Below are 26,607 nucleotides of genomic sequence, written 5' to 3'. Positions count from 1 at the left end.
GGTTAACAAATGACCATGACAGAAGCCTTTGGGAAGAAAAACTAATAGTATGAGGAAATATGAGGATCAGCACTCTCTCTAGCACTTGTGGCTTTTGCATATTATGGAAATAAATGAATGAGGTGCACTTTCAGCAGTAAGAAATACCATGACTTATGGAGCATTTTGGAACTATGGATTTGGATTCCAGCTCACTGCTCCCCCCACCATGCTCCCCCTGGACTCCAGTTTACTGCCCCCCATGATCCCTTCCTACCAGTTTGTAGAATATCATTGGTTTCATAGAATAATAAAATGTTCTATCTAGAAAGAACATTAGAATAGAGAAAGACAGAGTTAGGAGGGCTCTTAGAACATAGGATGTCAGAACTGGGAGAGCCCTTAGAACAGAGAATGTCCAAGATAGGAGGGTCCTTAGAACAGAATCCTGAGAGGGTTCTTGGAATACAAAATGTCAGAGCAAGGAGGGGACTTAGAACACAGAATGTTTGAGTCTAGAACTCAGAATGTCAGATCTGGGAGGAGTCTTAGAACAGAATGTTAGAGTTGGGTGGAACCTTGGAATGTGAGCTAAGGATAGGAGGCCAACTGAAGCCTCAGGTCAGATTTGCAAAGGTCCCTAGAAAACAGAAAGTCATAACTGGGATTTGAGATAATCTCAGCTCTCTCATTGTATTGAAGAGGAAAGAAACTCAGAAAGGAGAAGTATTGGAACCTACACAGATGAAGGTTTGGTTTCCACCGATGTGTCTCAGCTGTTCCCCTCAGACGGCTTCCCTGCCTCCCTCAGCCCAGCTTCCCCTTCAGTTTCTTGGAAGCCTCCCCATTTTGCTGAGCTTGATTGTTTCTCTGGTGGAACCCCCTTCTTCCCCCTCCCCTGGGGTTTCCAGGTCAGGAAAGGGGAAGCGGGAAGGGATGTAAAAGTTGGCACCCTCTCTAAAGGAAGGGCAAGGTCATCTCCCTTCAGACCCAGTGACTCCCCTTTCTCCAGGGACAGAAGGTGCAGAGCCAGGCAGCAGTGCAGGAGTCTCCCTTAAGGCCAGTGGGGCAAGGGCAGGTAAGACTGGCTGGGCCCGTCTCAGGAGAGCTGGGAAGTCATTTCCAGGGTCAGCATTCTCCCAAGCACTGCCTCCGAAGCTTCCGGAACTAGGCTCATGCTGAGGGGGTAAGGGGAATGTCCAAAGGATGCTCAGGCTGGGGAGATGGAGCCGGGAGGGGGGACACAGAGCCGAGGGACTCTGGGAGTGGGGGAAGGGACTGGGGAATCTGGGGAGAAAGGGAATGGAGATGAGGGAAGCTGGTAACATGGGCGATGGATCTGAAGGACTGCTCAGTGCTGGCTCCTCTCCCTGGGTTCCTAGTCCTTCCCTCCCAGCTGGGCCGGCCCCTCCACTGCCTCAGTCTCCCAGCCCCATCACTCATTTCTGTCCCGGGGAGCAATGCCAGGGGTCCGACGCTTCTTCTGGCTCCGGCCCGAGGAGAGGTATGGGAGGCTTTGCCCCGGGCCTCCTCACAGGCCGGCACCGGGCTCCAAGCTTTTCCGGGGCCAGCCCAGATGGGTCGGGCTTGGATGGGACGCCTGCCTCTGACCCCTCGCTGGGGGCCCTTCTCCCCACAGGTAGCATGGCCTCCTGGGCGTGGCTGGTGGGCTGCGTGCTGGCGGCGTGCTTGGCTTCCACCTTGCCACAGAATGTGTGCAGAGCTCCCGATGGAAGGCCGGGGCAGCCCGGAGCCCCAGGTCTGGATGGGCGTCCAGGGCCTAAGGGGGAACGTGGAGAGCAAGGTAAGTGCAGCCTCCGGGACCAAGGGCCTCCCCCCTTGCAACCCAGCCCTGGAGCCCGGGGGGGGGGGGGGGGAGGCCTGCAGAGGGGTTGGAGGGAGCAATGAGCTGGAGCCCAGAGGGAGCATGGGGGGGAGGGAGCAGTGAGGAGACCGGGGTGGGGGGGAGGGAGCAGTGAAGAGCCCAGGGGGAATTTGGGGGAAAGGGAGCAGTGAGGAGCCCAGGGGGAGCAGGGGGGGGGGGAGGGAGCAGTGAGGACTCAGGGGGAGCAGGGAGGGAGCAGTGAAGAGCCCGGGGGAGGGGGGAGAAGGGAGGAGGGAGCAGTGAGGAGCCCAGGGGGGGGAGGGAGCAGTGAGGACCCAGGGGGAGGGGGAAGGGAGCAGTGAGGAGCTCAGGGGGAGTATGGGGGAAAGGGAGCAGAAAGCTGAAGGATTCTTCTGGTGCAGTGGTAGGAGCATGGGACTGAGGGGCAAAAGGTCTGGATTCAAGTCTCAATTTTGCCACTTACTGACTAAGGGACTTTGGGCTAGTCTTGTTTATGTTTTGGGGTTTCTCCCCCTTCTCCCTCTTCCTCCTTTTCCTCCACATTAAAAAATACTGAAGGAAATGGACTCTGTGATCTTTCTGGTCACTACTTCCAGCTCTAAGGCCTATAATTCCCCAACTCTGAGCCTAAGAAGGAAGAGACAAAGAACAGAGGCTTGGGACAATCCCAGACTAAATGTGCGGCTCCCCTACTTTCCTAAATCCAAGCGGAACTCTGTCCTTCAGGGCATCAGAGGAAAGAAAAGGATCTTAGCAAACAGTGAAAATCCTTTTAGAGCAGAACAGGCTGTCCTTCGATTCAACCCTTCCATCTTGTGGATAAGGATACTGAGACAGAGATGGGGCTCCAATTCAGCTTCTCTGGGCCCAAACCCGGGACTCACTCAACAGCTCCTGAATAGGGGAGAACAAAACAAAAACCTGTCAATCCGCCCCAAATTTGAGGGATGCTGAGGGTCTGCCCTGACCTCCTACACAGACAGAGGAACTGCTCCTTCCCCAGCTGAGCAAACCAGTTCAGAGAAGAGAAGATGATGCTTCTGCCTCTGACCCCTAGGACAGATGCCCTGGAGCAGAGCTAGCAAGTGAGAGAATTTAGTGTCAGCCTGGCCCCTGGCCAGCTGAGTGACCTTAGAACAGTCACTTTCCCTCTCTCAGTCTCTTACTTCATCTTTAAAGTGAGGAAGGTGGGACTGAAGGACCTGTAAAGTTCCTTTCAGTTCTGGCATTCTGTTTCTTAAAGCCTCTTCCATCCCTAATATTCTAGGTTCTAACAATGTGTTCTAAGGGCCCTCCCAGCTCTGACCTCCTGGGTTCTAAGGGCCCTCCCAGCTCTGACATCCCGGGTTCTAAGGGCCCTCCCAGCTCTGACCTCCTGGGTTCTAAGGGCCCTCCCACCTCTGACATCCTGGGTTCTAAGGGCCCTCCCAGCTCTGACATCCCAGGTTCTAAGGGCCCTCCCAGCTCTGACATCCTGGGTTCTAAGGGCCCTCCCAGACCTGTCTCTCTCTATTCTAGCATTCCATTTCTAATGTTTTCAGGCCTTTACTTGAGTGCTCAGCTTTAGCCACGTTCAGCCCATGGTCCATTCTAAGGCTCAGCCCTCGGGTCCCTCCAAAGTTGCTACAGCTAAGCTGGGGCCTCCTGTGCTCAGACTAGTCTTCCGGGGTGACTCAAACAGTCACAGAAATCTCTTTCACAACAGGGACACCAGGAGCAAGGACAGGAGTCCGTGGCCTCAAGGGGGATGAGGGTGAACCTGGTCCCCCTGGAAAGCCAGGGAATAGAGGTTTTGGAGGTCCCCCTGGCCTTCAAGGACTCCAAGGATTACCTGGAAAGAAGGGGCCCAAGGGAGAGATGGGAAGAATGCAAAACCAGGTTAAACCTGCCTTCTCAGCAATCCGGAGGAACCCGCAAGCGAATGGGAACGTGGTCATATTCGACAGCATCATCACCAACGAGGAAAACCGCTACCAGAGCAACACCGGCAAGTTTATCTGCAATTTCCCCGGCTACTACTACTTTACCTTCCAGGTGGTGTCCTCTGGGGACCTTTGTCTCTTCATCGTGTCCTCCAAAAGAGGTCAGGCCACACGCAACTTGGGTTTCTGTGACAGCAACAGCAAGGGGATTTATCAGGTCAACTCTGGCGGCACGGTGCTGCAGCTGGCCGAGACAGACGAGGTATGGATCGAGACGGACCCCCAGCGGGGGAACAAGATCTACAGTGGCAGAGATGTGGACAGTATCTTCAGTGGCTTCCTGCTTTTCCCCTCCAACTGAATTTGGGAGCCTGGGCTAGAGAAGCCTGAAATGTCCAGCAACGACCAGTCTTCCAGCTTGTGCCTGTCTAATCCTAATGGCTAATTCTGTGCTCTAAGGGCCCTCCCAGCTCTGACATCCTGGGTTCTAAGGTTCTAGCTCTGACATTCTGGGTTCTAAGGGTTCTCCTGGCTCCGACATCCTGGGTTCTATGGTTCTAGCTCTGACATTCTGGGTTCTAAGGGTTCTCCTGGCTCCGACATCCTGGGTTCTAAGGGTTCTCCTGGCTCAGTCATTCTGTAGGGGATCCTTGGAGTCATCATGTACAATACTTTGATTTTGCAGATGAGGACCCAGATAAGGCTGTCAAAGAAGTACAGGGGGGTGCTTGGCTCACACAGTAAATGTCCAAAGCAAGAAGCAGACCTTGTGCTCCCACACTATATCTGTCTGCCTGCCTCTTGGGCAAGTCATTTAAAAATAAGAGCTATTTTTTAATACTTTAAGAACTTTCCAAAGCCGTGTCTTCACAAACGTCCCAGGAGGGAGGGAGGAGAAGGATCATTCTCCTCATTTATCAGTCAGGGAAACAGATTAGGAGAGAGAAGACAATTTGCCCAAAGCCACATAGCCACTACCAGAGCCAGGGGCCTCCATCTTAACCACATTTCTCTTGTCCTCTCTGTAAAATTTGAGAACAATCCTTTGCCAGAAGGCAGGAGGGGAAGGACCTTTCCAGTTTTAGATCCAGAATGTTCTGTGTCCCTTGACCCCGCCCCAGTCCCACAGTAGCTTCCTTCTGCCTCACCCCTGGGCCATCAGAGCATCTGCCAGAGCAGGATGGGTACTCCCTGACAAAAGCCCCCATCTTTACCTGAGCCCACCTGCCCCTATGCTTGGCTCTCCTTCTGCTGGACTTCGGCATCCCTGGGCTGATGGCGGCCTCTCACTCGTGAGCTGGACTTTGCCTCTCTCCTCTGGGGCCACTTGTTCACTCCTAAAACAACTCTGCCGTCCCCACACCCCAGAGCTGAGGGGACAATGATCCTCTTGCATCCTCTCCACTGCATGTAACCGTTTTATGAACCAAGGTTTTAACTAATAAAAAAGTGGTTCAGTTCTTTCTGCCTTCTTCCTATTTTTCTTTAGGAACGGGCTAGAGTGGAGCTAGGGCAGGATGAGTGAGGATGGGGCAAAAACCTTACAGCAGAAGGTAAGTCCTTCTGAGAGGAGGTGGTCCTAGGGAATGGGCCTGGAAGGATCAGAAAGGATACTGGAAAATGGAATTAGGAAAGGGGGGATAGGGCTCTGAGAAGGAGAGAAAAGCTTACAGGAGAATGAGGATGAAGGAAAGTGGTCCAAGGGAATGGGGCTGGAAGGGCGGGAATAGGAGAGTGAACATGCAGAATTAGGAAAGGGCTCTGAGAAGGAGGGGCTGAGGAAGAAGGGTCCTTGGGGGAATGGGTTACAACGAGGGGCCTGAGGACTCAGTATGTGGATCTGGGAAAGGGATAACATGGATAGGAATAACAGACTTGAAGGAGGATGAGCTTTGGCAGATTCAATTGAACAGACAGGACTAAGAGTTCGAAGGTGGAGGAATGGGTGTAGGGGGCAGGAAGGAGGAGTGTGCAGAATTGGGAACAGGGAATGTCCATCAGGAGATGAAGGACGCGGATGGAGACGTTAGGGAGGAAGCTGGGGGGGAGACAAAGGGGGTAAAGGTGGGGGAGGGGAGACGGGCCTGGGGCATATTCTGAGGAGGATGGAGGGGAAGCCGACTGCGCCTTCTCTGCCCCCTCCCCCTTAACCCTCACTGAGCCACGACTCCCCTCACCTTGTCCCTAAATCCCCTCCGGGTGAGACCCCAGCTCCTCTCTCCCTCTAGGACGCACATCAGACTCGGGGGCAAGGGGGCGGGGGTGGGCAGGAGCGGGGATGCTGAGGAAGGGCAGGGGGAACTGTCCCAGGTGACACTGAGCAGGTGACAAGTCTCCCGCCCCACACAGGACAGAGCCCTTCTTCACGGGCCGTGGCCGCCACCTGCTGGCCAGCGCCGGGCTGCACAGGAAGGTCGTTACTCTCAGCAGAAGTCTTGGGGGTCTTGGGAGAACCAAGTGCAAACGAGGGCCGGTCAGCCCGGCTGGGAGCACGGCCCCGGGGCCCACCCGCCCGGGGCAACCACGGGCCCGGCTCCCAGCAGCAGAGGCGCCCACAAATTGGGGGGGAGGAGGCGCCTCGAAACTGCACCTGAGCCCTCCCAGGGCCGTCCGCGGCCCAACCCCGTCACCCAAGCCTCAGGCTAAATTTGCAAATGAAAAACCGGGGGACAAACAACGAAAATGATTTAAACAAAGTCGCACGGTGTCGGGGCCCCAGTCTGTGAACTTTGCACCGCACCCCAAAAAGCATAACGTCCACGGAGCACTTTCAGGCCTGCAAAGTTCTTCACCCGGTTTGATCTTTACAAAACTCTGTGAAATTGGTGTTAAAGCCCCATTTTACAGATGGGGAAGAGGCTAAACACCCCACAGGCTCACACGGCTGCCAGGGCCTCAGGGTCCAGAGTCAGATCGGCTGATCCCCGTGTCCCCCCTGGCTGCCCCTGAATCACAGTCCATCCGCCCGGGGCTGCTCCGAGGCCTCTGCTCTTGGGGCAGGATTCAGGCTGGGGCCGGGCACAGAGCAGGCTCCTCCCCTGAGACTTTCCGCCTGAAGGCGCCTCTTCGTCCCCACTTGTGGCCCCCCCCTCACCCCACGCCCAGCTCGAACTTTTCTCCTATCCGTGAGAAACCCTGCTGCCCGGATCAAGATGTTGGAGGCGCCTGATTAAGTGTTAGCTAAAAGGAACAGCATCACATCCGGGAGGGAGCCGTTATCAGTCATTAACACCTGAGCAAAGGTGAGCTTGTTAGGCTTGCCAGGCTCCTAAGAAGACCTTGGAAACTCAGGATGAAGGATGGGAGGAAGCAGATCCAGGAGACCTGGGCCGGGATCCAGACTCTGCCACTGAGTTGTTCTGTGACATCGGGGTCATCACCTCCTTTCTCCAAATCTCAGTTGGAACTAAATGGCCTCTGAGATCTCTCCTAGCTCTGACCTCCTGGGTTCTAAGGGTCCTCCCAGCTCTGACCTCCTGGGTTCTAAGGGCCCTCCCAGCTCTGACATCCTGGGTTCTAAGGGCCCTCCCAGCTCTGACCTCCTGGGTTCTAAGGGCCCTCCCAGCTCTGACCTCCCGGGTTCTAAGGACACTTCTACTCCAATAGTCTATAATTAATGATTTCTCCTCTTTTGCAGGAAGCTCCCCACCCTTCAGCCCCTCAGCCCAGGTCCTTTCTAATTCCCAGCACTTTGCACACCTGTCATATTCTCCCCTTCATTCAGATCAGTCCAGAGATTCTGGGCCTGGACCATGAGTAAGGAGCACATCCACACCCTCTCTTCCCACTGCTTCCCACCTTCACAAGCCCTCCGACCTTCTCATTCTCAGGAAGAGGAACAATGAAAGAGCCAGTTTGGGCTGAGTGCAGGATCTGAATTCCAGAGTATGGAAACTAAAGCTTTAAATCGAGCTTTATTTAGTGTCAAGCACCGTGCTAGACCCTGAGGATCCAAAGTCAAAAATGAAGCAAACATTTCATTATTGAGAATGAGAAAGCCTATGTAATCAGCTCATGGAGAGCCCTGAATGTCAGGCTTTATCCTAGAAGCAATGAGAGTCATTGAAAGTGCTTGAGCAGAAGAAAGTCTTTTTGAGATTTTGGAAAATTAATCGTTCAGCCTGTCTAAGCTGGAGAGAGGTGAAGGCTTTTGCAGGGAGACTAGAGCTTTCTCTAACCCTCCAAGGTTACCTTTTATCCATTTAGAATATATTTGTTGTTGTTCAGTCATTTCTGATTTCTTACCATCCTTTTTGGACTTTTCTTGGCAAATTTACTAGAGTAGTAAATTTCTCCAGCTCCTTTTACAGATGAGCAAAGGGAGGCAAGTAGGGTTAGGTGATTTACCCTGTAAATGTCTGAAGCTGGATTTGAACTCAGGACTTTCTGATTCTTCACCCAGCACTGTGCCGCCTAGCTGTCCCACTCTGAATAGAACACTTGTTGCTTTTTACCTGTTGTCTTCCTTATTAGAATGGAAGCTCCTTGAGAGCAAGCACTCTTTTTGCCTTAACAGTAATTTAATACAGCACCTCATACACAGTAAGCTTAATAAATGCTCATTGATTGATTGTTTCCTTTCCCCCTACACAGTCCTTGAGTTTGTTACATTCAAAATGGCTTCAAAACATTGTAAGTGTGTTTGATGGTTTGCATCTGCTATATCAAAGCAAAATGATCAGTTTTTTTAAATAGCTTCCCCAGCTAATGGCCTGTTGAAACCCCAAGGCTTCCATATTCTTTGTCAGGCTCTGGAGTCCCTGCTTTGGATTCCCTTCTCCTCTCTCCTCCCCAAGGCTCCTCGGTCAGTCTACCTGCCTTTCCTTCTTCACCTCCTTTTCTACCTTCCCTGATAGCATCCCTTCTAACCATCCTACCTGTCCCTTCCCGGCTCCCGAACTTTGGGTCTCTGACAGCTTCCAAGGTTCTTTGTCAAAGAGTGGGATGGAAGAGAGGGAAAACTCAGATCCTCAGAACCATGCCATACCAGAAGGGGTTAGGGTAGGGTAGAAGAGGATTCAAAGCCCAGGGAGAGAGTTGAGCTCAATTTCCCCAAATCACTGGTCCATCTCTTCCATTCAGACTTTTCCCACCCTCCACAGCTTCAAACTTTTCATCCTCCTACCTCTTATTTCATTCTGGGATGGGAAGGAAATGCTCTCATCAGAATCATGGAGGTTTAAAGAATTAGAAACCTAAAGCTAGAAGGGGATCATGGTATAGATATGGGGGAAGGAAACATTTTTAAACACCTACTATATAGTAGGCACTATTCCAAGCACTTTACAAATATAATAGATAGATGAATAGAGAGATAAATTGATAGATGACTAGATGGATAAATGAATACACAGGTAGATGATAGATATATACACCAATAGATGGGTATATGGATAAACAAATGAATAAACAGATGAATAGATACATAAATAAATGGACAGAAAGGTAAATGAATACAGATAAGTATGTAGATATATGAATAGATGGATAAATGAATAGACAGGTAGGTACAGATGAACAGCTAGAAAGATAGATAGTTAGAAAGGTAGAGATAGATGAGCAGAGAGGTAGATAGACAGACAAATGAACAGCTTAAAATAAATGGAAAGATGAACAGAGAGGTAGATATACATTGACATACAGATGAACAGCAAAAAGAAAGATAGATGAACAGCTGGAAAATAGAAAAAAATGGATAGATGAACAGAGAAGTAGATAGATACATAGTCCAACAGATGAACACCTAAAAATAGAAAGACAACAGAGTGGTAGATAGATACACAGACAAATGAACAGCTAGAAAATTAGACAGACAGACAGACACAGATGACTAGATGGATAGACAGAGACAGAGATAGGTAGCAAATGAGATGATATTTAGTGTTTCTCTATGCCAGGCCCTGTGCCAAGCAGCATTGGGGCAGATAAGAGCATCTCTGCCCTCAAGGAGCTTCCATCTAATGAAGGATCTGGGAAGGGAAGTGATTTGAAAACCCTGTTCCAGGCTTAGAGTTCCGATGAGAGCCAGATGAAGATTATGGTCCAACGTGACCACATGTTAGGAGATGAAAAGAAACCCAGAGGAATTGGATTTGAGAGCTGATCCTGACACGTAGTGACCCTGGCACATTAGGCTATTGGTCTCAGGCAGCTCTCCCACAAAATAAGGGGCTCGCCTAGTTTAGCCAAAAGGACTCGATGAAGAAAGGAGCCTTCCTCACCTTCCTTGATGAGGAACACTGCACATGTTATCAGACTCAGTTCACATAGTGATAAGTTTTGCGGTGACTTTGTCTCCTTTTTTAGTCTCTCTCCTTTTTTTATTTCAAGAGAAGGTTCCTTGGATGGAGAAGAGGGAAAGAATAAATTCAGAAGTGAAGGTGATATAAAAGGAAGACATTAATAAAAATCAGAAACTGAAGAAAAATGAGGGGTTGAGTTAGGTGGTTTCCAAGGGTCTTTTCATTTAACATCCTATGGGAGAACATCCCGTAACATCCTTTGTCTAGAAGTCACACCTAATACCAGACCAGGCCAGTTTTGTCCTTCCTCTTGAGAAAGAGAAACCTAGTCCCCCCCATATGTCAACCATAGGACTTCAGAGCTCTGGAGAGATTTACATGTGGTCAGCCTAGCTCAGCAGTTCCCAGAGGCCTATTTGGAGGAAACAAGAGGAAAAGAGGATGTGAGATCTGTGAGGGAAAGAAGGAGGGAGGAGGGGAGGGAAGGGGGATGGGACATGGTGTCCCTGGGACTCCCCTCCCTCCCCCATTGATCAGACTTCCTCCTGCCTCTGAGGAGGAAAGCAGTGGCCACTGAGATACCACTTCTTTCAACGGCCCCATCCCCATCCCAAGAGGCAGCTGCCTCCAGGTGAGACTGGGATTTTTCCCTCCTCCTATCTTCCTAGGACCGTCTGGTTAAGGGGACACTATCTTGAGAGACTCAAGGAGACAGAGGGAGGAAGGGAGAGAAGGGAAAGGAGGGAGTTTTCTCATCCATAAAATTATCTCTAGATTATCTCAAAGCTCCCTTCCAGCTCCAGTAGTCTCTGTTCTGAGACGTCCCCACCCAAAGAGCTGATGATCTCTGGTCTAAGCTCTCTTCTGATTCTGACACTGTATGTTCTAAGGTTCTCCCAGGCTGGTATTCTGTGTCAAAATTTCACGGTCTATATTCTAGATGTTCAGTCCTGAGATACAACTTAAGGATTACTAAGAATCTTACTAAACTAAGGATTGAGGGAAGAGAACAGGGTTAAGGGAGGGATGGCAGGAAAGGTGGAAATGGAGAAAGAGTGGGTCCCCCTTTCTTTCTGACATAGGGAGAAAGCCCTTTCTTCTGAAGGGGGAGGGAGCCAGACGCCAGCAAAAGAAGGGGTGACCCCACAGCCTGTCTATGGCCAGCTGGACTTCCAGCTTGGTTTTCTATCCCGTACTAGATACATGTCCTTTGGGGATGGGCAAGGATTGCTCTCCAAAGGGAGAAAGAGAGAACCCAGAATTTCTTCCTGCTTCACTGGTGCTGGGTTTCCCACAGGATGGACATGAAGCTGCCTCGGGGTCACAGCCTGAACCTGCTCCTGTTCCTATTGGCCGTTCTGGGAGGGACCCACGCTGATCCAGCCAGCTGTTATGGGATCCCTGGGATGCCTGGTCTGCCTGGAGTTCCAGGGAAAGACGGCAGAGATGGGCTGAAGGGGCCCAAGGGGGAACCAGGTGAGTCCTGTTAGCCTAAGAAAGGACAGAGAAAAGAGCAGGAGCGGAGGGAAGGGGGTGCCATGAATCCAAGAGACCCCATGTTTTGGCTATCCTGTCTTGCTTCTGAAGAAGCTTCTGAACAAACCCATGAAGAGGCAATGTGAGAACTAGAACCCAGGTTCCCTACTATTCTCCCACCCCCCATAGCATGGAATGACATCAGTTCATCACTCCCAACCCTGGGAAGAAGAGGGACACTATCTTCTCCTCCTTTCTCTCCTGTCCTGAGGATCCCAGTCATAAGTTAAGTGGGGAGGGAGAAGGAAAGGGGCTGCAGGAAAACATGGGGATGGGATCTGACCAAAGAGAAGTGGGGGATGGATGGGGAAGGGGAGATGTCTGCTTACATGTATGCACTGAATTGTGGCTCTAGGTCTAGATCAAGGAGAAGGGAGGGAATCCCTCTCTGAGTGTCTTTATAGCATCCTTACACATGACTAAATGAGGCAATATATAACATAACACTAATGCTAATGCAGACCTACATGGAGACTGTAAAAGACTATGTGTGTGAGTGGGCTGGCTCTCTGATAGGCTACATACCCGTGTACCTGCGTTACAGGGGAGTCTCTGGGGACTTCCGTATGCATCTGGGTAACTTCATGTCAGTGGGAGATGATGTATGTCTTCAAGGTTATATAGCTGCGCAAGGTGTGTTAGTAATAATAACCAAAATAATAACATACACAGAATGCTAAGGTTTACAAAATGCAAATATCTCATAGCTATAACTCACCTTTTTAATGAAAATCTAAGGTTTATAAAGCAATTTATATATATGTATAAAATCTCATTTGAATTGCACAACACTAGAAAGTAGCTGCTATTATCCCCATTTTGTTGTTGTTGTCGTTGAGGCAATTGGGGTTAAGTGACTTGCTCAGGGTCACAGCCAGGAAGTGTTAAGTGTCTGAGGTCACATTTGAAGTCCTGACTTCAGGGCTGGTGCTATTATCCCCATTTTGAAGAAGGGAAAACTGAGGCTCAGGGAAGGTAATGATTTACTCAGAGGACACAGCTGTTAAGTGTCACAAGTAGGAATTAAATTTTAACTTCAGGTTCAAATCTTTTTACTCAGCATACTGTGTGGTCTCTGAACTTTTGTCATTGTAAGTATATATAAGAAGGAAACTATGCATTTGTGTGCATCTCATGGGAGGCCATCTGTGGGAGGGGATGGGGGTGAGGAAATGGGGGGCATAGAGGGTGTTATAGAGGGTGTTCCTAAGGGATCAGGGGGTAAGGCAAGGGAAGGAAGGTATACTTAGGAGAAGCCCCATATGCATGTTTAATGCATCTGTCTGGAGAAGGTGCAGCATTCCCCACCCCCACACACCCACTACACTCCCCCCTTCTAATATTCCTAGGGCATTTGACCTCTGCTCCATTCCACTTTGTCTTCCTTATTTCTATCTGCACATGGCAAATCTCCAATAACTGACTATAAATGAGTTCCTTGAGGGAAGAGACTGCCACTTTTTGTCTTTGAATCTCCAACTACTAGCACAAGATCTTGCATACAGTGGCTGCTTAATAATAGCTTGTTGAATTGAATGGTGAACACTTTGGGCAGGGAATCCAAAGACCTGGTTCTAGCCCCATTCCTATTTGCTTTCCTGTAGTTGAACTATGATGAACAGGTGCATTGGGGGAAATGGATGGGAACAAAGGGAGCACCTTTGTGACAATTTGCACTTAGGCAGCTTGGTGTATCATAATTCTAAGAAGTCACATTCCAGGGATCTCTTTGAGGGCCACAAAGCACATGCCTCAAAATGAAATGGATAATAGAGGTATTCTTTTCCCCTTTTCAAAGGCAGAAGCAGTGGCTTAGCCATGATCACATAACTTGTAAGCACCTGAATTAAAACTCAAGTCCAGTCCTTCTGAAACTAAGATAATTACATCTTCCATTGTACCACCTTATCAGCAAGGTACTATGGGATATTCTCAATTCGTAGCTAAAGAACCAGGCTCCATTTCTGCCTTTGCCTCTAAAGAGCCAAGTGAAGAAGTAATTTCTCCTCTCCCATATTCAATGTCCCCATCTTTAAAATGGGGGGACCATTCCTCATAATCTCTGTACCTCAGCACCTTACAGGTAGCAATACCATGAGTTTGGAGAACATATTCTGTAAAGTATAAAGTACCAAAGAAATGAGAATGGTTACTAATGATTATTGGTCTCCTACTAAGATGCTTTGGGAGGTATAGAGTTCTAAGAGCCATACCTTGACTTCCATCAATAAATCTATCAACAAGCATATAGTAAGGATCCCTTTATTATCAGGTCCTGTGTTAGACAATGGGGATCCAAAGAGAAAAGGGGGGGAAATTCCTGCACTCAGGGAACTTATATTTTATCAAAAAGTATACATATAAATATCTATAAAATGTACACTGTTAAGACAAGGTCATTTCAGAGGCTCGTAGGGCTCATCATCTTGGTAAGAGAAAAGTAATGCATAGCAACATTTACATTTTTAAAAACACACAAAGATTTCAAAAGCAGAAAGCTTAAATGTGGATGAAGTTTCCTGGGTAAGCAAGTGGATTTTTCCTAACCTCTGAAAGCATTCAGGAAATCTTTTTCCTCTTTGTCCCCTCCTTTCTTTTTCTTTTTTTTTCTTTGTTTATTTCTGACTCCTTTATTTATTTTTGTTTTAACTTTTTCCCCTTTTTTCTTTATTTTTAACTCCTTTTCTGGGGAAAGGGTTCTACTTGAGTAGGAATCTCTTTCATAGTAAGAACATCAGACCTGAATTTAATGGCTTTGGAACCTCGGATATGGCATTTAATGACTCCAAGTCTTGGTTTCCTCATCAGTAAGTAGGCATCAGAATACTTGCATTATTTATCTCAAAGGAATGTTATGAGGAAAACCATTTGTAGATCTTAGCACATTATAGGAATATGAGTTATGGATTATTATTGTTCATAATAAGCAATATCTCTATTAATATATTCTGAGGTAAAAATAACAACATATCTGTATTACAGGTTAAATAAAATAATAATAATAAAATGCATCCTTCTCATGACAGTCTAGTGAGGTAGATAGTACAAGTGTTATTCTTCCCATTCTATAAACCAGAAAGCTGAGACTCATAGGTGCTATTTTCCTTTTGTCTCTGTATTCCCAACACCTAACACAATATTTGGTATATGATATGGGCTTAATAAATTCCGGAGGATAGAATATTGAGTTCCAGCATATAGATGTCCTCTCTGAAATGTCCCTTCTTTCCACAGGGATACCAGCCATTCCTGGGACAAGCGGGCCCAAGGGCCAGAAAGGAGACCCAGGACTCCCAGGTCATCCTGGGAAGAATGGCCCCCCGGGACCAGCTGGGCCCCTCGGTGATCCCGGCTCCCAGGGTCCACCGGGAAAGCCAGGTATCCCTGGGAAATACAAGATGAAGTACCAGTCAGTGTTCTCAGTGACGAGGAAAACCCAGGAGCACCCAGAACCCAATAAACTTGTCAGGTTCAATACAATCATCAACAACCCTCAGGGACACTATGATGTGCGCACAGGCAAATTCACCTGCCAGGTGCCGGGTCTGTATTACTTTGTTTTCCACGTGTCCCAGACGGCCAACTTGTGCCTGATCCTGGTGATGGATGGGACTAGAAAGGCCTCCTTCTGTGACCACTTATCCAACAAAAAGCAGGTCACCTCAGGCGGGGTTCTGCTCCGACTGGAGATGGACCAACAAGTGTGGCTGGAGGTCAATGACTATAATGGTATGATCGGCACTGAGGGCTCTGACAGCGTCTTCTCTGGCTTCCTGCTCTTCCCAGACTAAGTCCTTAGGATAGCTGGTCCAGTCTTCTCTTTGTCCATCACCCCCCCAAGAATGTACCAATAGTCTTCCCCCTGTCCCACACTCGCGCTTTCTCCTACAAATAAATGGAAGCTCCTTGAGAGCAGGAGCTGGCTCATCTTCTTTATCCCCAGTATTTGACATCTAGTAGGCATTTAATAAATGCTTGCTGATTGATCGCAGGATTCTCCTTCCTTCCTCCCTGCTGAGTCTTCTGGTCTCCCCCTCCCGCCTATGGTGAGCCCCTACCAATGTCGCCTCCCCATGTTCTTCAGATGCCATCTGCCTCCTTTATAGAGTTCTGAGCATGGGCTACTCTGGGTTATGGCCATGCACGGATCTCTTGCCTCCACAAACTGGCCGTGAGCCTCTCCGAGGCAGACCTTGGATGTGGAAGTGTTCAGTGAATGATGGTCATGTTGTCTAGAAGTCCTAAGCCCTCTGGAAAGCCATCCTGGAAATCACCAGGGACCTTGAATGTCAAGGAGAATTATTTGTTTGTTAGTTTGTTCTTTGGAATAAAACCTCTTTTAATGTTATTGTTTTTTGTTGCTTCTGCCTTTCATTAAAGCTAGCAGTATTCAAAGTTGTTGAAAATGTGTTTGAATTCTCACAAGTATGTTGGAACATGAAAGGACAGCCTGGGATAGTGGGTGGCGAGCCAGTGTGATCCTGCCACTAGAACCTCTCTGAGTTCTCAGCAATTCGCTAAGAATGGAACCTGCACGGAAGGTGACAATCTGCTCTGGGGGAGGGACTATCCTCATCTGGGAGTTTCCTATACCAGTGAAATCACAAATCCAGCTCCTGTCCTTCTGTCTGAATGTGAATCCTGCTTTGCACAGGAGAGTTCCCTTAACAAATGACTCATCCATCATCAGAGAATCGCTAACAGTGGGCTAATTAAAGCATCTGATCATTGTTCTTCCCTGCTGTGCACATTAGCCAGTTTCTGGTCAATAGCCAGGACACACAAAATGCTCTCTAAGAGATATTAAAACTCATTCACCACCCTGCAAGAACCCCGATGGGCCGGCTCAATCAGCCAGAAAGATATTGGTTTCTTGAGTAATGAAGGGAAAAAGGTTAGGGAGGGGGCAGCTAGATGGTACAGTGGAGAGAAGACTAGCCTGAAAGCAGAAGGGTCTGAGTTCAAATCCAGCCTCAGATACTTACTAATTATGTGACCCTCAATTGCTCCCCACCCCCAATATTCTAGGGCCCTTCCAGCTCTGACATCCTATGTTCTAAAGGCCCTCCTGGCCCTGACATCCTGGGTTCTAAGGACCCTCCCAGCTCTGACCTCCTGGGTTCTAAGGGCCCTCCCAGCTCTGACCTCCTGGGTTCTAAGGGCCCTCCCAGCTCTGACCTCCTGGGTTCTAAGGGCCCTCCCAGCTCTGACCTCCTGGGTTCTAAGGGCCCTCCCAGCTCTGAGATCCTGTGTCCTAAGAGCCTTCTTAGCTCCAACAGTCCATGTTATGAGGTCTGTTTGAAGTCTAATATTCCAATTCCCTTCTCTGTCTCCCTTCCCTATATCCTCTCCCCCACTGCCCAGTTAAACAAGATACAAGATATTCCAATAGCCCTGAGAATTTCAGCAAATCACAAATCCCTGGGTCTCTGTAGGAGCCTTTGATGTTGAATAGATTTGCATACTTCAGGATATGGCTCCTTTACGCTTCCAGTGGCCCTTTTGTCTCAGCTGTTCTTTAGTTTCTGGAATGAATCCTCTATTTGAGCACCTGGATGTTCTTCCCTTGACCCCACAGAACCAAAGCCAACACTGGATGTTCAGGGAAGCGTGGAGGACTGGGAGCAGGAGGGGAAAGGTGGAAAGGGAGAGGCAGGGAGGAGAGAGAAGGCTAGGATCTGGGGATGCCTCAGACTGGGACAAAGGTGAGGAGCAAAGCTATAACTTAGCTGAAGCTTTGAGTCCCCAGGCCAAAATATGATCTATGGAATCCCTCACCTTCTGTCATCTCTCAGGACACATCCCTCCACTTGATTCCTTTTCCCTTTTTGGATTCAATCTCTCTTCTCTAAAGTCCTTAGCTCTATACTTTTTTTTTAAACCACTGTGGCTCTGCCATTGAAGGATAGATTTAGAGTAATAAGCAACCTGAGAAGCTACTGATGGCCTCATTTAACACCTGAGGAAACTGAGATAAAATGAGGCTACGTGACTTACCTGGAGACACACAGCTAATGTCTGAGGCAATATTTGAACAAATTAATAATGCCTTATCCACTGTGCTATAATGCCCATACATTCTATATATCAAGATTCATTGTCTTTTTATCATCCTATGTTTTAAGACCCCTCCCAGTTCTGACATTCTGTGTTCTAAGACCTCTCCCAGCTCGGACAGTCTCTGTTCTACAGTCTCTCCTAACTCTAAAGTTCTATAATTTTATGACCAAAAAATTTCAAATGCATTACTATGGACAGATGATGGTTGGAGAGAGGAGATCAATTGGGACATATGTTTGGGAAGTGTCAAGATACATGATTTCAGGGGAAGAGAATTGACAATTCAATTCACGTTTTTGCTCTGGATTATTCCTGATTATTAGACTTACAAAAAGACATTCAGATACAAATCAGAGTCTGGGTCTTCATATACATGGGCGGCACAGGGAGTTTCAGGGGAAAGAATGGTTTCAATTTCTCCATCTTCTGAGGCTGGAGGATCTCTTGCATGAGAGAAGTCAAAATGTGGAAATCTTGCTTGGACATTGTGTCCTCCTGGCCGCCCAACAGCTGCTGAGCTGGCAAAACTAAACACCCCAAACCCACAGGGTCAGTCCGTTGGCTATAAATATCCAACTGGACTTCCACAACAGGACCTGAAACTGCCTGATGGAGCAGTAATGAATGAAGGGAAAGGGAAAGGGGGTGTAGGGCTCTGGTCTGGCTCTCTGCCCTTGGGGGTGGGGGTGGGGAGGGAGAATGGAAACTTCCCCTTAGAGCTCAAAGCAACCTGATTCCAATGACAGACTCCAGGCACCCTTGGGACCTCTTCAAACTGCAAGGGACTGACCTACTCAGGTAAGCATTTGGTTACATAATGGGGAGATTGAGTCCTGGTTGGAAGTAGGTAGGGAAAGCATTTGGGAATATTGAGTCCTAGTTAGGAGTAGACAAGCAGGCATTTGGGGAGATTGAGTTCTAGTTGGGAATAGACAGGGCAAGCATTTGGGGATTGAGTCCCAGCTGGGACTAGACAGGACAGGCATTTGGGGAGATTGAGTCCCAGCTGGGACTAGACAGGACAGGCATTTGGGGAGATTGAGTCCCAGCTGGGACTAGACAGGACAGGCATTTGGGGAGATTGAGTCCCAGGTAAGACTAGACAGGACAGGCATTTGGGGATATTGAGTCCCAGCTGGGACTAGATAGGACAGGCATTTGGGGATATTGAGTCCCAGCTGGGAGGAGGCAAGACAGGCATTTGGGGATGTTGCATCTCAGTTGGGAATAGGTAGGAAAGGCATTTGGGAATATTGAGTCCTGGTTGAGAATAGATAAGGCAGGCATTTGATTCAAAGAGCTGGAGACCATGGCATGTTAGAAATAGAAGAGACTTTAGCACAGATACTCTCAGAGCTGAAAAGGACCTCAGAAAATAAAATGACAGCTGAAAGGACCTTAGGAAAAAAAATCTTAACAGGGGTGGGAGTGATCAGAGTTAATTATCTCATTTTACAGACTATGAAACGGAAACCTAAAGAAGTTGATTATGGAAGGTCTCTCCGGTCTGTGCTTCTGTACTCTCCCGTAACAGCTTAGCTTAGAGGAGTTTGCATTTCTGTGTGTTCCAACTCTCATCCTCTCTCCTTTTGGTTGGAACTCAGAAATGCTGGCTTCCCGAGAAGTCTCTCTTCTTGCCAGTTCCAAAGCTTCTGAAGACAAATCTTTTCTTTTTCTAGCACTCTACCTCCAGCCCCCCCGATGACTGGATCCTGTTTAATCTTATTGTTTTATAACTCTCAGGCTCTCTGACCTCTCCTGAAAGAGACAGGGACTACCCATAGAGAGACATTAATAATTGGTCATCACAGAAGCCTGGGAGAGTAGAAATAACAGAGAAAAGAGAGGTACAAGAGCTGGATTCTCATCCTGGACTTTTCCACTAACTTGCTGTGTAGTTTTCAGGAAGTTTCTGGCCTTTCTTGGGCTTCAGTTTTTTTATCAATCAAGTGAGAGGATCTCAGAGGTCCTTTCCAGCTCCAACAATCAGGACTATGTCTGAGACGTAACTGTAAAATGAAGAGGCTGCTTTGAAAATCTAACTATGAAATGGGTTTAACCCAGAAATCCTCAGCTTCATTGCCTCGGGGTTAAATAAACCAGGAGAACTAGAGGGAAAGAGAGCTGGATTTTGAGACAAAAAGACTTTGATTAGAGACCGATTCCACCACTTCCTATCCATGTGGGAAGGGGGATAAATATTTATCAAAGACCAACTCTGTGCCAAAAACTAAGTGCTTTACAAATAACTCTCTCGTTTGATCTTTACAACAACTCTGTAAGTTAGGAGCTATGATTATCCCCATTTTACGGCTGAGTAAACTGAGGCAGACAGTGGTTAAATGGCTTGCCCTGAGTCACAATTGTTTTCTAAGGTTGGATTAGAACTTGGGACTTCTGGGTTCCAAGCTCAATGGTCTTCCAGACTCCAAGTTTTAGTATGCCAACGAGTTGGTGACCTTGGGCAAATTTTCTCTCTCCAGGCAGGCCTCAGTTTACTCATCTATAAAATAGAGGCATTAATACCTTCACTATCTTTATCAATGGGGTGTTGTGGATTTCACATGTGAAGATTCTTTGTAAGGGAAGCCATCCACCTCTCCCCAAAATGGTGTATAATTACTATTAGACTTGATTGATTTATTACTTTATTTTGATAAGCCTCCCTTCCCTTTTTTTATTCTTTATTAAAAGAAATGCCTTTTTGGGGAGAGAAAAAGATGGATATATTTAGAAATGAATATGAAATGATAGCCTTTGATAGGCTATCAAGAAACAGTAAGAACATTTTTAAAGAAAGTTCTCTGTAAACTATAAAGCATTATCTAACAGAAGGGGTGACAGACTGGAGAAGGAAGGAGGGAAGAGGGGATGCAAGGAAGGAAAAGAAGAAAAAGGAGATGAGAGAAAAGCTCCAGAAGAAATAACTAGAACATATGGGCTGAGATTTCAGAGAGGCAGGCTGCAGCTCAACCTAAGAAAATCAGAGCTACACAAAAAGTGGAAGGGGCTGTGTTGGAGAGTGATGAGTTCTCCATCACTGGAGGTCTTCAATTGGAAACTTAACGTCCACTTATCAGAAATGTTGTCAAGGGGATTTCTGCTGAGATGCAGGTATCTGGTACGTGAGGTTCCCGTTAGACTGAAACCTCCTTACAAGGAGGGATTGTTTCATCCCTTTGCTCAGTGCTTTCATCGCCTAGCACAGCATCTGAGCTAGACTAGATACTAGATACTTTAAGTATCTAGATAGTAAGTATCTAGATACTATTAAGTACTAGATACTTAATAAATACTTTATTTTGGAGGCAATTGGAGTTAATTGACTTGTACAGTGTCACATGGCTAGTAAGTATCTGAGCTCAGATTTGAACTCAAACTCTGGAGCCAATCATCCACTGAGTCAGCTGTCTCTAATAAGTACTTATTGAATGATCAGTCTCTTCCAATTCTGAGATGCTTCACAGACAACAATGATGGTGCAGTGGTGAGGGTGAGGATGGTAGTGAATAAAAGTAGAGGTGGGGTATCACCCCAGCCACGTATTCAGCAGATGGCATAGATTAGATTTGGGAAATCTCTTTGGATCCTTCATAACAAACAGACAGGTGATTCCACTGGGGACTGAAGGGGCTAGACATCTCCAACCTGAGCAATCTCAAGAGCAGGAGAAGATGCTGCTTGCCTCAAGACCTTCCCAATGAAGCCAGGATGATAAGACCAACTAGGGAGGTAATAGACTCCTTGTCCTTGGAGGTCATTAAAGAAAGTGCTCTGTAAACTATAAAGCATCACCTAACAGAAGGGGTGACAGACTGGAGAAGGAGGGAGGGAAAAACTGATGGAAGGAAGGAAAAAAAAAAAAGAAAACTGTTTATCCACCATCCCATACTATTTAATCTGGGCTGGTGGAAGGGGGATTCTTGCTCAAGTAAAGGTAAGGCTGGTCTCTCCTCCTGCAGAAGGATTTTATGACCAACACTCAACAAGCATTTATTAAACACTTATTATTATGCAGATGGCATTGGGCATACTGGTGAGCTGTTGCCCAGATTCTCAAGTGCTTGATCCTTCCCTTCAAAATGTCTTTCCATCTACCCTCTGTGTATCTTATATAGATTCGGTTATTTACATTGCATCTCTCCCACGGAAATGTGAGATCCCTGAAGGCAGAAGGGACCCTGAACTTATTTTTTTTTATTTTATATCATCCAGTGCTTAGCTCACAGCTATAAGTACCTGTTCATTGATTGACATATGTCTGATAATCAAGTAAAGCTGAGGACATTTTTTCTCTAACTTTGAGAAGCCTATAATCAAAGAAAGTCACTTTAAATTCTCTCCCCTGGCTCTTTGGGTCCCCTGGGAGCTGAGGAAAGAACCTTAACCCAGTTAACTACAGAGAAACGTGTGTGTGTGTGTGTGTGTGTGTGTGTGTGTGTGTGTGTGTGTGTAGTCACTATGTTGTCTGTTCATCCTTCTAGGAGGAAGTAGTAATAGGGCAGAGATGAATATGAAACCTTTGAAGTGGGCTCTAGGGACACTGCTCCTGCTAGCCCTGGCTGTTATTGCACTGGCTGAGGTTCCCTGCAATGGGCATGCTGCCATCCCAGGGACGCCTGGAATACCAGGAGTGGCTGGCCCCAATGGCAAGGATGGCAGCCCTGGGATCAAAGGAGAAAAAGGTATGGAAGATATCTGTGACTTGGATCACTGGAGAATTTTCCTCCTCCAATCACCTCCCTGCTTTCCAAGCTTTCTTGAACTTGTTCTCCCTCCACACTTCCCCCGGGGTACCTGAGTGTGAGGAATTATCTCACTGAGGAGAAGTTGCGGGAGGAAGGAAGGATATTGGTCTGTTTCTCTTCCCCAAAAAATAACTCAAGAATCAGCAGAGATACATCAATGGCATGGGGAATGTCCTTGTAAGCCCCTAAAACTAGTTTGCTATATAACTTTGAGCAAATTATCTCCCTTCGCTGACACTCAACTTTCTCATCTGTTGAATATGGATGTTGGGATAAGGTTTCTTCCAGTCCAACCCTAACATGGTCCTTTTCTAAGTCCCTAAAACCAATATTCTACATTCAAATGTCCTTTCATTGATCCTTCAATAAACTCCTGTGGTTTAACATTTTCATGTTCTTGTGCCTATTCCAAGTGCAACATTCCACATTCTGGTTCAATTTTCTTCCATTTTATATCATAAAGCTCTTTCCAGTTCTGATATTCTATGTTCTAACAGCTCTTCCATTTGTGACAATCTATGTTCTATGCTCTAATCTCATAGTTCTAAGGTCCTTTCTAGCACTGATGTTCTGGATTCTAACACTTTTTTTTAGTACTGATGCTCTAACATTCCATTTTCTAAGAGTGTGGGCAATATTTGAGTGATTTTCCCCCATGTTTATGGAATTGACCAGTTGCCTTTTCTCTGCTTTGTCAGGGCTACCAGGAATACTGGGAGATTCAGGAGAAATTGGGGAAAAGGGAGATTCTGGGAATCCTGGAAACCCAGGGAAAATGGGTCCCAAGGGCCCCAGTGGCCCCAAAGGCATCCCTGGGCCTGTGGGTCCCCCTGGACCTCCAGGTGAATCCGGAGACTATGGCAACATAGCAAAGTCGGCCTTCTCTGCCTCGAGGACCATCCACACTCAGCTGCGAAAGGACCAGCCCATCCGCTTTGACCGTCTGATCTCCAGGGAAAGCAGCGATTATGAGCCTCGAAGCGGCAAGTTTAATTGCCGGGCCCCGGGACTCTACTACTTCACCTACCATGCCAGCTCCCGGGGCAACCTGTGCGTCATCCTCATCAGGGCCAAACGGGACGCAGCCAAGGAGAAAGTGGTGACCTTCTGTGACTATGTGTACAATAGCTTCCAGGTCACCACAGGAGGGGTGGTCCTCAAGTTGGCAGAGGGTGATTCGGTTTGGCTGGAGGTCAATGACAGAAATTCCCTGGTGGGTTTGGATGGGGCCAGTAGCATTTTCTCTGGATTCCTGCTCTTCCCTGATATATGACCTGGTAAATCCTGAGTCCTGTCTGGCTCCACTTTCCCCCTCACTGAGTTCTCATTCCTCACCTAATTTGAATTCACATAAAAATAAAGAATTTTGGAACACAAAGAACCTTGGAACACAGGATGTCAGATCTGGGAGGGGTTTTAGAATATAGAATATCAGAGTTGGGAGGGATCTTAACACATAGAATGTCAGAGTTGGGAGGGAACCTTAGAACACTATGTATTTTCTAGTTAGAAAGGATCTTATGATATAAAATGTCAAAGATGGAAAGAACCATAGAATGCCAGAGATGAAAGGGACCTGAATGATCATCTCTTATTTCCTATTTTACAGATCAGGAAACAGTCCCAGGGAAGGATCTAATTTATCTAAGATCAAAGATTAGCAAAGTTGAGACTTTGATCCAAGACCCTTAAATCCCAGGCCAGTGATCTTTCCACTCTGCCCCATTCCTTGTGAGAGAATTGTTAGGGCTACCAAACCTCAAGTCAAAATCTTCAGGGTTCCCCAAGTTATTTTGCTTTATTGAATTTGTAAAAAAAAAAAAAAAAAACTTAACAATCAAGTGTAGAAAGGCAGAAATAGTAAGTGCTTTCTTTTCAGATCAGAATCCAATAAAAATTATATTTAATGCTGGACCAGGGAAAGGTAGATTGAAATATTAGAAAAAAAAAAAGAAATTGAACAAGCCATTCATGAACTCACTAAGAAAAATCTCCAAGACCAGATGTATTCACAAGTGAATTCTACCATGCCTTTAAAGAAGATTAATTCCTATGCTATGTAAACTTTTTTCAGAAAAATAGGTGAAGAAGTGGTCCTGTCAAATTCCTTCTATTACACAAATACGGTATTAATAAATAAACCAGGAAGAGCCAAAATAGAGAAAAAATTTCAGACCAATCTCCATAATGAATACTAATGCAAACACTTTCAATAAAATATTAGCAAAGAGATTAGAGCAATTTATCCACAGAATAATACACTGCAAACAAATGGGATTTTTACGAAGAATGTAGGACTTCAATATCATGAAAATTATGATCATAATCAAACCATTTCAATAACAACACCCATCAGAAATTGTATGATAATCTCAAGAAATGCAGAAAAAGTTTAGAAAAATAGAGCACCCATTCCTATTAAAAACATGAGAGAGCATAGGGATAAAAGGATCTTTCCTTAAATTAATAAGCAGTATCTATCTAAACTCTAAAGCAATCATTATTTGTAATGGAGAGAAACTGAATGCATTCCCAATAAGATCAGTGTGAAACAAGGTTGTCCATTATCACCACTATTATTCAGCACTGTACTAGAAATGTTAGCTTTAACCATGAGAACCATGAGAACTTAAAGAATCCTAGAAAACCATCCAAAAACCCACTTGAAATAATTCATAGGTAGTGGCAGGATATAAAATAAATCCACACAAATTATCAGCATTTCTATATATTACTGACAAAGCCCATCACCAAGAGCTGGAAAGAGAAATCCCATTCAAAATAAATGTAAAGAAAATAAAATATTTGAATGTCTGCCTGTCAAGACAAACCCAGGAAGTATATGGATATAATAACAAACACTTCTCACACAAAAAAAAGTCATTTTTGAACAACTAGAAAAATATCAATTACTCATGAGTAGGTGTTGGAGTTCTTGTTCTTCTATAAAATATTATAAAAGTTATTAGCAAAATTTGAGATGTTTTCAGAAAAACCCCTCCCTGCTCTACCACAAAATTCACTCTTCCTCTGCCCACTCCCTGAAATTCCACAATTAGAATTTATTCCCTACTAAATTCTTCTTTTATTATATTAACTTAAAAAGGGAGTCTATGATCCCTAAGTTTCTGACATAAATAAGTTTTTCAGTTTCCCACCCTTATCACCATGGAAACAAATTATTTAGGAAAAGGGAAGGAACAAAAACAGTAAGACAACATGGTTCTAGATACCTTCTTCCATTGAAATCAAGAGTTATGTTCACTTGGGAGCTTAAGAACACAGACCCAAAGAATGGAAGCATGAGTGGACCCTGGGAGGTGACCTTGTTCAGTGCCTTCCTTTCATAGTTGAGGAAACTGGATCCCAGAGGAGAGAACTTTGAACCTGAACTTTGTCCAAAGTCACACAACAAAATTGTCTTTCTTTCCATTGTGCCAGACATCTTTTAACTTTCCCAGATTGGTTCTTTAAACCCTTACCTGTTTCGGGGCCAAATGGCACATTGGCTAGAGTACTGGTCCTGGAGTTAGGAAGACCTCAGTTCAAATGGGACACTTAACACTTAGTAGCTTGTGACCCTAGCCAAGTCACTTAATCCCAATCGTCTCACCAAAAAAAAAAAAAAAGAGCAAAACCCTTATCTATTTCCCTGAGCAGCAAAGTCCCTCAGGAAGCTGGAATGAGATCTGCTACATGTGCAAGCACACATGTGTGCGTGTGCGTGTGTGTGTGTGTGTGTGTGTGTGTGTGTGTGTGTTTGCTGATTGGTTAATTGATTTTGAAGATATATCAGGAAAGAGGGAGCTATAGAAATGTGAGTTCCATATTGAGAAGGTCCTGGATAAAAGGACCTGCTGAGGAAGATTGCGTGGTGACTGCAACTTTTTCAGAGCAGAAATACTCAAAGGAGAGAAGAAAGGGGGAACTCAAGCTATTCTTGGTTTAAGGAGCTAGCCCCAAGGTTTGGGGAAGTGATTGGTTTCTCTCATTTAGCTTCCCAATCCTCAAATTTAGCAGCAATTGCTAAGTTCCTAATAAGTCTCAATTCTGGATGAACCAAGAAAGAAAAGACAAAACCCAACTTTATATATATTTCAGTGATATTAATGAGGAACATGATGTTCTTCTAGATTTTTTCTAAAAATGGTCTTAAAGAATCTACCATTGTCTTAGGAGGAGGAAGCCGTATAAAAGTTTCTACAAATTTCAAGAAGAGAGGGAAATCTTTTTGAACGCTTAGCCCCACAACTAGGGGCGACAAATGTTTTTTT

At 46.2% G+C, this 26,607-nt stretch overlaps 1 protein-coding gene across 1 annotated transcript; it reads left to right on the top strand.

Annotated features, from left to right (window-relative positions):
• Positions 1 to 948: 948 nt before the first annotated feature.
• C1QC (complement C1q C chain) lies at positions 949 to 23,714 on the top strand. Its single transcript, XM_051990828.1, has 11 exons — positions 949 to 1,057; positions 1,619 to 1,783; positions 3,531 to 4,107; positions 6,097 to 6,220; positions 6,647 to 6,872; positions 10,527 to 10,620; positions 11,287 to 11,465; positions 14,760 to 15,313; positions 18,332 to 18,383; positions 22,070 to 22,270; positions 23,032 to 23,714. The coding sequence occupies exons 2-11, from the start codon at positions 1,624 to 1,626 to the stop codon at positions 23,604 to 23,606; spliced, it is 2,742 nt and encodes a 913-aa protein (XP_051846788.1). The 5' UTR covers positions 949 to 1,057; positions 1,619 to 1,623; the 3' UTR covers positions 23,607 to 23,714.
• Positions 23,715 to 26,607: the final 2,893 nt, after the last annotated feature.

Source organism: Antechinus flavipes, chromosome 3, assembly GCF_016432865.1.
Source record: "Antechinus flavipes isolate AdamAnt ecotype Samford, QLD, Australia chromosome 3, AdamAnt_v2, whole genome shotgun sequence".
NCBI lineage: Eukaryota > Metazoa > Chordata > Mammalia > Dasyuromorphia > Dasyuridae > Antechinus > Antechinus flavipes.
Note: the sequence above shows the minus strand (reverse complement) of the source record. Positions and strands in the feature narration are given on the sequence as shown.